The following is a 12,685-nucleotide window of genomic DNA, read 5'->3' as shown; positions in this document are numbered from 1 at the left end:
TCACAACCCTGGAAAAGTAGCGTATCCTGTGCACAACCTTCCCATGCCTACCTTTTAATTTCAGAACCATACGTAACCATACGTATATACTTACATCCCTTACACTGGCCATTCCAAAACCATTTGCATTTCTCTCAATACCCCATCTCTTTCCTCTTTACAGTCATTCAATTAGGCCATGGTTTCTCAATCTCAGAACCACTGATGTTCTGGAGCAGATAATTCTTCGTTGTGAAGGGCTGCCCTGTGCACTTTAAGACATATAACAGCATCCCTGGCCTCTACCAATTACGTGCCAGGAGCACACTCTCCCCCACCCCTCTCCAGGTAAAACATCCAAAAATGTCTGCAGAAATTTCCAAATGTCCCCTCCGGGGCAAAATCACCCCCAGTCAAGAACCACTGAATCTCTAGATCCCTCAGTACTCACAAGTCCCTCATGAGCCTAGTTCATTGCACACAGGCTGCCCGTTCATACGACTCAAACCACAGCAATTCTGTTCACAGCAACTGGTGAGCACTTCCCTAAAAGCAGCCATCTCCAGGTCAGGAAGAGACAGACTAATGGCCCATGATGATGTTCTTACATTCAACAAGAACCGATCAACTCAATCAGACATCCTCTAGGCCCCACTTTCTAGGGGTTTAATGGCAAACATACTAAGACAGACAAAGGCAGAGTTGCACCGCAACCAGGAATCATGTGCAATGAATAGAAAACACATGTCTTAGACACACAGGGAGAGAAGACACCCAAGAACAGTGAATCTAGAGCTGTCTGTGGGATACAGAATTGCTGTTATACTTTTGTTCACCACAAGGCCTAATTATGAATTTGACAAAGGTTCCCTATGGTCCTTACTCTCCCACGTATCCTTAAGTATGTCAAAAAGACACAGAATCCAACTTGGAAAAAATCTAGGACAACTTGAGTCACAAAATAAATGCTAGTCAGTAAGGAATTATGATCCATAGAACAAAATTAATAAACTCTTCACCATTTGAGAGTGAATGTAAGTTTTGGGAAAAGCCTAGGAAGCCATTCTGAGACAAGTTTAAAGACTAATAGATTCTGGAAAACAATCAGGAATAATCTGAAAGTAGTGAGATGAATATTCCTTTGGATCTTGAAAACTAGCTCTGAGAGTAAACAAAAGATGTCTGGAGCAAAGGCAACCTTGTGGGATAAGTGCACTGTCACATCAAGATGTCTAACTGAAACCAAAGGGCCAAAGTTCTGTGGACATGATATGATCTGTAACTTTTCTTGCATAGAGATATCGCTATATACCTGTCTCAGGGTGCTCCCAAGACTTAAATGACAACATGTGTAAACAGTCTGCCACAAGAGCTGGCACTAAATGTTGGTGTCTTTTCTTTCCCATTACTAAAAATCTTTAATGATATTCCTCATTGCATAAGTGTGAGCCTTGTCTCATTCAATATTAAAATGCAATTGTGCGTCATAGGAAATGAATACATTTAAATCCAATTTCAGTTTGTCTTTTCTGACTCCAACGCATATCATCAGCTCCTTAGGGCACAAATCACACTGACCTCAACTCTCTCACCTCCTAGAAGTTCAAGAAGTGACTAAGACACTGAGTGACTGACTAGTGCTGCCGAGGCAGGAACGCTCTGGAAGCAAAAGTCACTTTTAAAACTTCTGCAAAAGTTATACCTTTTATCCACATGTAAAGGTCTGGACTACTATATTAAGTGAAAAGATGTAAAATGTTAAAATGTGGATTAAGTTACCTAACTGGGCTTTTACAAGTTTCCACTTACACAACTTTTGCATTTTATAAAAGGAAAGACTGTGTTGTTAATTTGCATGCTCACAATGGCATGTGTAGCCAAAATATTTTTGCCACTAAAAACATAGAAATGATACTAAAGACTAAGTATTTAATACACTTAATCCTTCAGAAACATAACCATGTAACTGTCAGTTTCAATAAGTACCAATACACAGATATTTAAATATCTTCCACAACTCATACTTAAAATGGCATTGAATGACTTATCGTGTGGGCAAACAAAGAGCCATATTTTAAAAATATAATCAAATGTCTTCATGTTCACATTTAGAGACGTTTACCATAAACGCTTATAAAACAAAAAAAGAAAATTTAAAATAAACCTTGACTATTTCAAGTCTTAAACAACCCTGAAAAATCAGGCTGCTCCTTCTGGGTAAGTGTTGCTTCATTTCTAACTCTCCTCAGGCCCAGAGAATTAAACTCCTGCGGAGGCGAACCTCTAATGACTACGAGCTTTCCAACACTTTGCTGGGAGTCTGGCAGCTGCATCAGAGCACAATTAAAATGCTCTAAAAATACACACATACAGAATATTCATGAAAGCTAGACTACTGCTTGAAGTGTGGTGCTCTTCCTTACTTAAGAAAAATGCAAGAGGTTAATTTTTAAATCCAGAAAATTGCACAGAGTTACTGAAAAAGCAAATACAGACTCCAGCACTATTTTTCTCCATGAAGCAATTTTCATTTTAGATTCAATTAATTCCTAGTCTATGAGGCAGCACCCCAAGAATGTGGATGACCACAGTCAAGCTTAACTTTTGCTCCCTAGAAAAATCAGTGACTTCAAGGCTGAAAATAAATACTTCCTCCAACTAAAGAGAACAGAGTAAGACAAGCCAAAGAAGGGTTTCTTAAACTGCAAACAAGCTGATCATACACAAAATTTTGAGTCAGGCTTTACTTGGAAGAGAAGAACCACAGATTTCATCATGCTCTCAAAAGCTATTATGAGCCCCCAAAGATTTCTCATCTATAAAATTAGCAAGCTGGACTAAATGATCTCCTATCTCAATGACACAATCTAAAACACCATGCTGACGTTGCACCTGTCCTTGTTTTCACCATAAGGCATGATGAATAAATGACCCTTTCATAAAATCTAGTAAAACTTGTAAAGTAATATTACATATTACACATATTGATAGAAACTGTGATCAGCAGACACTCATGATAGCATACAAAAACAAAAAAACAAATCCAAAAGTTACCTATGACCAAAAGCAATTAACTTTTACAAAGCAACTATTGCAAGTGCATCCCTGACTCAATACTGTGACAAAAACATCACAAAGCAAAAAGTTACCTGACTTCACGGATTACCAGAAATATACTCATGGGGTTTCTGGCATCTAGGCAAAGGTTATTTAAAAAAAAAAAAAAAAAAAAACCTGAATGAAACGATAGGTCTTTTAGTTCAAGGTTAAGGTGACATAGTACCATAATATAGGCTATTTGCTTAAAAAAAAAAAAAAAAAAGTTTCTCCCTACGAAGCGTAACATCTTGTAAGTCATTCATAAATGTGTTATTGGGGATAGAATATTGCAATACTTTCCATACTGCAGTAACAGCTTCTCCCAAATATAAATTTGTCATCACTTGCCTTGAATATAAAACTGATACACAGGTCAACTGCCTTTTCTCCTTAAACTACTCTCTAGAACAGAAAGCAGCAGAGGTGGTAAGAGGAATGCATGCAGGCTTCGATTTTCACAACAGCAATTTCACAGAAAGTACATTTTTTCCATGCAAGGAATCAAGTGTGACCATTTTACCTGGCTGTGATGTCTAATCCAATCATAAGTCTCTCCTAGCTACAGAAACACTGTGGCACACGCCAGGAGTGTTGCCAACTAGGACAACTTCGTGTCTACAGCTTTGATTGTGTCTCTGAAACCCCGAAATACATGAGTCTCTTCTAGTTATCTGCCTCTAGGAATCCATCCTTAAAAAAAAGGAACTGATTCAACGATGCTGAAATCTACACACAGCAAGATGATCAGAGGATAAAAGAATGAAAAGCTGGAAACAACCCACAAGTCCAGCAAAAGGTTAGAGAAATTACAGTCTATCTAGCCAATTGACCATTATTCAGTCATTTAAGTATGAAATGTGCAGATTAGATAACATGGAAGAGTGTGATTAACAATGAAAAAAGCAGGACACACGATTACACATAAAAACCATGTTATATAAAAACTATGCGTACATACATATTTAAATTGCCTTAACAAAACGTTATTAGGTGGTTCCTCTGAAGAACTAGAGTGAGGTTGGGGAAGCAGGGCAGGTGTGAAAAAAAAAAAAAACTCTCATTCTTTGCAGCTCCCTGAATTTTTCTGCATTTTTCCAATAGAAATATACTGATTTTACCCAGGTAGTTTTCTCTTAAAAGAGAGACAAAAACATGTGTATATGAAAATAGTGACAGGAATACTCAATTATGAAAACAGTGCTAAAATGGAAGGATTGTGATATTAGTTTTTCCTATATTTTCTAAAGTTTCCACAATGTCATATAAAATATCCCTGAGTCATCTTTTTGTCTAGCATATAATCACTCCTTAACCTATTTTTTCATTTTTCAGCTCCTATTCAAAGTATAATTTTACCACACAACTTATTATTACACAGATGTTAGAGAAGCCCCAGGTAAAACTGCATCACTCTAAAACCTAAAAAACATTTTTTTTGATATACCCTGTTTAGCTTGTTAGTTATTTGTCCTGTCCCTCACCATGGAAGCCTTTCCCAAAGCCTGACCACAGAGGGCTTACAGCATAGCTGTGGAAAGTCCGAGGTCTAGAATCACCCTCTCTGGGTATGAGCTCCAGTTCCACAACCAGCTGCGTGATTCTGAGCAGATTACTTGATTTCTCTTTATTTCAACCTGCCCACTACTAAGTGGAAATTGCAATACCTAATTCTCAAGGCTGCTGTGAGGATTAGAGGAGAAGACTAATGTAAAGTACAACGTAACGCCTGACACAGTAAGCGATTAGCTATTATCTGTTAGCTAATGAAGCTATTATTCTAAGCACTGCACAATACGTGTGACAAAATATTATTTTAATAATTAGTATATTCCCTGAAAAATACATTTATAACAAAAATGAAACTAATTTAATAAAGACTGTTCCATGCATTACTCCAACTTAGACATCAAAGAAATAAACAAGGAAACAAAAGTTTGCAGTGATGTCATTTTTATCTCACCTACACTTTACCTTGCATAATTCACTGAGAGCTAAAATTGTTCTTCTTAAGCATCTCTTCTCCTAATTTGCAACCGCAGTCGTTACTAACAGGATTTTAGTGTTTTCCTACACTTTCCCATTAAAAAGGAGAAAGTATTATTTAAGAGCAGGGTAAACTGCCTGTACAATGGATATCAGAATGGCAAAACACAAACTTTACTTGAAGAGGGATATGTAAATGCTTCCTTCTTTCTTCCCACTTTTCAGATCACTCTTTGAAAACGGGGGATCATTAAACAAAAAACAAAGATTAAGCGTCCCCCACCTTTTAAAATCAGATATATATCTGCTTAAATGAGGGATCAAAGAACAAATGAACATCCTCTCCCTTTCTGTACGTGGACTCCGGCTGTACTGAAAAATCCCACTAGTCACCCACAGATTGTTGATTCCTGATTGGGATAAATTTTCCATTACTTGAGATAGATCAGCTACCAACACTTCAGAGGTGTGAATTTACCTAGAAGGACAAAACACTGTTGTCTGGATTTCTATTATCCACAAAAGGAAATGCACGCATTGGCAGCAGTGTGAGAATTAAAACTGAACTGTCCTCATCTACCTCAAGGAAAAACTGTATCACGATTAAATGAATTATAGAAAATATTTATATTCAAACGTGATTTTTCTGCAGCAATATGAGAAGAGATTGTTTTAAATAAGTATGGCTGGGTCATTACAAAGAAATGACTCTTCACTAGAAAATGTGATGCTGGAAAAATAAAAGATACAAAATAAATATTATTAATAATATAGTATCCACGAAATAAACTTTTTAAAAAAGTGAGGATGGAAAACTTCATAAACTCTAAGGTGGCTGATAAGAGGGATGCACTCCAAGGGGTTTTGCCATGTTTTTCTCCAAGGAGGACCCCCGGCACGTGGGCATCCTGAGGCTGGCAGCGGTCCCAAAGTCTGGAAATATTTTACCCCCAAAGCATCAACTGCTAGCAATTTCTGAGTCTGTTTTGCCTCTGCCCATGACAAGAATCAACTTGTTCCAAAATTCCACTAAATATGTTTCTTTTATGTTAAAACTCTGCTGTTTCTGGGAAAGCTAAAAGCTAGAATTTTTTACACATGTAGACAAAAGCTATATTTGGACCTTTCAGTCCTTTAACAGAGTAAAGACTTTTTCTTTTAAAGAACTACCCCCTACTGAAGTTTATTCTAAGAAAGTCACTCTGATTTTCAAAAAATGTAAAAAGTAAACCCTGTTTTCCTATACAATTTAACTTAAAAGTTCAAGAAGATTTTGTTTTTAAGAACAAAAACAAAAGTCAAGTATTTAATCTAAATTAATTGCAAGTTCAAAGAAAACTACTTAGGGGAATAGTGATGATGTCTATTTACAAATGCTTTTTTCTAGGCATCCCATCTATAAATACCTAGGTTGTATATTTTTTTTAAAAATTGATAATCATGACATCACTTTTAAGTATTAAATACTTAAAACTTCACAAGACTAAATCCTGATTTGTTAGGCTTCTCTTTAAATACAGGCGAAACAATTTGGGACATCTTTATTTAATCCCCTGTGAAGCTATGCTACCCAACTGTATCTCAGCCTCACACAACAAAGACAAATAGTTCAAAATCCAGGACAAGAAAGACTACAAACCATGACGTTCTAACACAGCCGCCTCAATTAGATAAAAAGTGGACAGAGAGCTTATGAGATCGTCTGTAAGGTCTGAGACAAACAGAACTTATATCATGTGGCCTAACTGATAACAAGGTTACCATTTTAATAAGTATCTTTTCCCCTTGAATCATTTCACTTACTTTACACCAAGATTTCTGAATCTCAGCATTACTGACATTTTGGACCCCAGAGAATTATGTTGTGGCTGTCCTGTGCATTGTAGGATGGTTAGCAGTTTCCCTGGCCTCTACCTACTAAATGCCAGTAGAATCCCCACCTCCGGTCAAGACAAAGAATGACTCCAGGCATTGACGCATGTCCCCTGGAGGCAAAAATGTACCCAGCTGAGAACCACGTCTTGGCACTAAAGAAAACCCAAGAGTTAACATGGATAAAATCCTAAAATGTGATTTTTATCTGAAGTGATTTTACAAAGAGAAATAAAATACCAATACATCAGTTAGTTGTACTAGCCAAGTCAGACCTTGTATATGGAGACAATACTACTAGGAAGATGTGATCATCAACTTTGAGGGAAGAAAAGATTTCAGAGACATCGTTTTCACAACATGAATGCTCACTGGCACATGACACCCCACTGCCTCTTCAATCAGGAACGTTTTCAAGCCCATAAAAGATAAGCAGGGGGAGGGGGCGGGGGGTGAAGGGGAAACTGAGAAGAAGCGAGAGAGTAGCACAGACATATATATACTACCAAGTGTAAAATAGTCAGTGGGAAGTTGTTGTATAACAAAGGGAGTCCAACTCGAGGATGGAAGATGCCTTAGAGGACTGGGGCAGGGAGGGTGGGGGGGACTCGAGGGGGGGGGGTGTCAAGAAAGGGAGGGAATATGGGGATATGTGTATAAAAACAGTTGATTGAACCTGGTGTACCCCCCAAAAAAAAAAAAAAAAAAGATAAGCAGGGCCCCTTAAAACCCTAGCACAGGTGTCAGAATGGGCTCATTGACTATTCATGATGAATTGCCTATAAACTGTTTAATCTCTATCCTTGTGTCAAAGATCAAACTAATTAAAATGAAAACAGCAAATGTGAGGAGGAAGTAACCAGGAAAAATAACATTAAATTCAAGGCAGACAGTCTAAAATTTGGTACAGGGACAACCCCTTAATACATCTCACTTCCTTTCTCATTCCTTTCCCTTCACCTAAGCAAACCTGTCCTTTTCTTGAGAATTTTCAGAGAGCAAATAGTTTTTTAAAAATCATTTTATGGAAAAAAATCAAGATGAACAGTGCCCATTTAAAGGTTTGCATTAATCCTTAAGCACAAGACAAAACTCTTAGGCTTATGCAAATTTCAAAGCAAGATTTAATCTCTCTTTATACTTATAAACCAACCAAAAGACAGACTTGAAGTTTAAATAGTAAGTCCACCTATAGTACAAATGTTGAATCAGTGTCTAGAAAACTACAGCTTTTAAGGATACCTGGCAAACTGAAATATAATATTTAAAGCCGTGTCTACCAAAGATGAAATCTATAATTTTTCCAAATAAACATTTTATTTCAAAGTTTAAAAATATCTCTTTTCTTTGAATTTGCAGAAATTTATACAGTGAAACACAATTTGGCCATAAAGAACTTATTTCTGTTTGTTCTCTGTCTTTATAAGAATTTTTGCTATAAAGCCATCTGTTTAAAATTTGTAAAAGAAAAAAAAAAACTTTTCTTTGCATATGGGAAATAATGTTTTAATTTTTATGACATAAAAAGTGACAAAAGTGATACTCCTAACATTTTATAACCACATGCTAAAATTTCAATGATTAACTCAATATTTTAATTTCTACAATCTGATTGAAATCCATCTTGTTTTATTTCTCAGTGCTTGAGTTTCTGCTTCTATGCAGACATGAGAAAGTAGTAGTGGAAATCAGAACAGAAAATACTGGATTTCTGATGGCAACTATAATCTTGTTTCTTTCTGAATTCATTAAAAAAAATTATTCCTTGACTTTTCTTTCTTAACACAAAATTGAAAACATACTACAGAATTTTTCTTTCTTTTTCCACTTAACATTTTCCCGTGTCTTTAAATATTCCCCCAACACAATTTTTAATGCCCACTACATATAAATTCTATGGTTACATCATTTAACTGTTTTTTGCTTTAGAGATTTTAAATTGTTTCCAATCTTTTGCTCTTATTGTTGGGATGAAAATTTTTATGCATAATTGTTTGTATCTTCAGTTATTTAGGATAAATTCCTAGAATTTATTAGTTCCAATAGCAAAAATACTTTGTCGTACAAAAAAAATTGCTTTCCATAAAGATAATGAAATTTACACTTCCATCATTCAAGAATGCCAATTCACTGCACATTAAAAAATAAGACATTTTTTTAAAAAACCTGTCAATTTTAAATATTAAAAATAATATCTCATTGCCTTAATTCACATTCTTATTAGTGAGACTGAACTTTTTTTATGCTTACTATTTCCTACCTTCTCAAATTGTCCACTTTTCCACTGTAGTGTTAGGTTTTTTTCATATTAAACTATTATGACTCAATATAAACGCATATAACCCTTGAATGACATCAAGAAACTTTAAATTTTTATGTCCAACCAATCAACTTTTTCCTTTGTGATTTTTCCACTACTTTCATACTTAGGAAATCCTTTGCCATTTCAACTATTGACACATTTTCCTTTCGTTCTTGACATCCATATTTTTAAAACACCTGGAATGTATTTTTGATATGGTTATAAGGATGCTGACATAATATCTGGGTAGCATGAGAGCCCATTAATCATTATTTCCAAAATTTTCCTGCTTATTTTTCCAGGTAAACTTTTAAAAATTGTTTTATCAGGTATCGCTCCCCTCACTCCAAAACAATCTCATTTACATTCTTATGGAAATTGCAATTAAACTATAAATAAAAATCAGGAAGAATGTATAGAAGAATGCTGAGTACCAGGTGCTATCAGGCGTCCTTATCTTGTACCTGATTGTCATAGAAATACTTCCTGTAACTCATTTGTTTACCAATACATGGGCTTTTTGTTTCAGATAGTAATTTTACTTTTTTTTTTTTAGTGTATTAGAGAATTCACCTCCCATTCTTATTACCAAATCTTTGAATATAGATTTTGTATCTTGTCAAATGTCTCTGCGACACTTTTGGGGGGGATTGTGTGTACCATCATGCGTTTTCCTCTAGATCTCATGTATGAACAGCTTTCTTAAAGTAAGCCATCCTTTAATTTCTGTCATAAGTCTACTCATAACAGTATTCTTCTTTAATACATTGGTGATTTGGGTTGCTTGTGCTTTAGTTAACATTTTTACATACAAATATTTTTAGTCTGGAGCCTTTTCAAAGATAATTGTTTTTGAATAACTATTAAAATTTCAGAGATTTCTATTTCAATTAGATGTTCACTTTCTATATTTTACTTACATTTTCCCTGAACAACATTCATTTGGAGATTTCCAAATCTGCTTCAGTTTTTAAAAACCTTTATTACATTTCCTGTTTATATGCGATTTATGTTTTCTAATCTGCTGCACCTTTGATTTTCATTTTTCCTTTTGTTAGGTATCTTAAATAATTGTCTTGCCCATTTCCTGTCTTCCCTGTGTCCACCAAGAACCAGCTATCTGACTTACCAAATCTCCTTTCTGTCTGTGGTCTAATTTTTTTTCACTTACTTGCTGGATGAATCTTAAGATGTTTTGTGTTGTGCTGTGCTATTAACTCAATTTGTAAAGTATCTATTTCCATTCATATTGTGAACCTATCTTGGGGCAGGCTGTTATGAAATGCTATGCCTTCTAACTATTAATTTAATTAGAAAAGTTATTGTAAACTCACTATAATCTACTGGAATTTTCAGAACCTACTTTTTAAAATTTTGTTTATGTTTAAGAAAACAGCCCAGTAACTAAATATGGTCTTAGAAAATCAGAAACTAATTGTGCTTTTCCAGAAGACACCACTCCAGTGTTTTATATTATCCATTCTGAGCACCACCCAAGCCAAACACTTCAAAATAAATATGCTAAAGGGAAGAAACAAAATGGAATGAAGAAACAAACTGAATGCTGGAAACTATAATGTTTAATACAATGTAAATCTAAACAACTTTACTGAAATTAGGAAAAAATACGCCTTAGGGGCCTTGTGCTTCTTTTTAGGAATGATAATCTGATTGTGGTGAAACTCAATATTTGCATAACTGCTATTCACGCATTCTTGCAATTTGCTCAACTTTTTTTCGTCTGTTAGATTCCCGGGTATATTGTTACCATAATTTGGCTTGCATTTTCCTGTGTAATTTGTGTACATTTTTCAGAAATGCTGCTTAATTACCTCCAATGTTCCCTACGAAACTCACATGGTGGACATTCCTACAAAAGAACATTCTTTGAAATGCACTTTCTATATTATACATAAGTAGCATTAAATATCTTTTATTTTTACTTCTGTGATTTACCCAAACCCATAATGACTCTACTGGTCAACAGATGTTCTTATTCTTAAATAGGGAATATTCCACTTAATGTAAGAAACCTCTCCAGCATACACTTTTCCCTCAGAAATTTACATTTCCCTGTAAGTTGGCGCAACCACTGTGAAAACAGTATGGAGGTTCCTCAGAAAATTAAAAATAGAATTACCACATGATCCAGCAATCCCACTCCTGGGCATATATGTGGACAAAACTATAATTCAAAAAGATACAGGCACCCCTATGTTCACAGCAGCACTACTCACAATAGGCAAGAAGTGGAAACAACCTAAATGTCCAGGGACAGATGAATGGATAAAGAAGATGTGGTGTATATATACAATGGAATACTACTCAGCCTTAGAAAAGAATGAAATAATGCCATTTGCAGCTACATGGATACAACTAGAGATTATCATGCTAAGTGAAGTAAGTCACAAAGAGAAAGACAAATATCATATGATATCACTTATATGTGGAATCTGAAAGACGACACAAATGAACCTATCTATGAAACAGAAACACAATTAGGGACACAGAGAACAGACAGGTGGTTGCCAAGGGGAAGGACAGTGGGGGAGGGATGGAGTGAGATGCTGGGGTTAGCTGATGTAAGCTTTTATATATAGAATAGATAAGCAAAAAGGTCCTACTGTATAGCACAGAGAACTATACTCAATATCCTATGATAAACCATAATGGAAAAGAATATAAAAAAAGAATGTATATATACATGTATAACTGAATCACTCTGCTGCACAGCAGTAATTATCACAACATTGTAAATCAATTATACTTCAATTAAAAAAAAAGTTTACATTTCCCTTCCAATAGCCATAAGAAGTATATGATCGATTCTCTACATTTACTTTTGAGATATTTGGGTAAAGAGACAAGTAAGCCACTTACATTTTTCATGATAAAGGCCAACACACACAACACCTCATTAGACTACTAGAATAATTTCTAGTGAACTATGAAATTCATATTGTTAACTATGTAACCACCGTGGTACAGGGAGAGTTTGAAAGTAAGATGCAGAGTGTGGGGCTGGAAACATCCTACCTGCTTCCCGTCGAGCGTGCAGAGCCTCTTCACCACTCCTGAGTCCAGTTTAATGGCTTCGGTGATATCTGTTAAGACCTGTTCGAAGGAATGAGCAGTCTTCTTATTCAGAAGGATCCGCACAGCTTTTCTAGGCTTCACTCCACTTCGAATCACAGTCACTAATTTGGGTTTGATGAAATCTTTACTTTCCTTCACTTCACTCTTCACCGAGGAGAGAGCGGCCAAGGCTCGGGTGGTCCCACCCTTGATGTTCACCGACCAGTTCGGATTAACGTTTTTGGTGTAATCAACTTTACGAAATGGTTCATTCGATGCACACACGTAACTCTCACCTAGAAAGCAAAAATCAGTTTTATCAACGTGGTTATCCCCACCCACAGGAGCATTTTGTATAAAGCACAAATGCTGAAA

At 35.7% G+C, this 12,685-nt stretch overlaps 1 protein-coding gene across 6 annotated transcripts in view; it reads right to left on the bottom strand.

Moving 5' to 3' along the window:
* DCLK2 (doublecortin like kinase 2) overlaps positions 1-12,685 on the bottom strand; it is a 155,723-nt gene that overhangs the window by 124,861 nt on the left and 18,177 nt on the right. For all 6 annotated transcript variants that reach the window (XR_009052831.1, XR_009052832.1, XM_057729382.1 and 3 more), the window contains exon 2: positions 12,272-12,606. Coding sequence is in view for 4 of the 6 variants with exons in the window: in XM_057729382.1 (XP_057585365.1) it covers positions 12,272-12,606 (335 nt within the window). In the remaining 2 variants the exon portion in view is untranslated. The remainder of the gene's footprint in view (positions 1-12,271; positions 12,607-12,685) is intronic.

Source organism: Hippopotamus amphibius, chromosome 3 (assembly GCF_030028045.1).
Source record: "Hippopotamus amphibius kiboko isolate mHipAmp2 chromosome 3, mHipAmp2.hap2, whole genome shotgun sequence".
Lineage (NCBI taxonomy): Eukaryota > Metazoa > Chordata > Mammalia > Artiodactyla > Hippopotamidae > Hippopotamus > Hippopotamus amphibius.
Note: the sequence above shows the minus strand (reverse complement) of the source record. Positions and strands in the feature narration are given on the sequence as shown.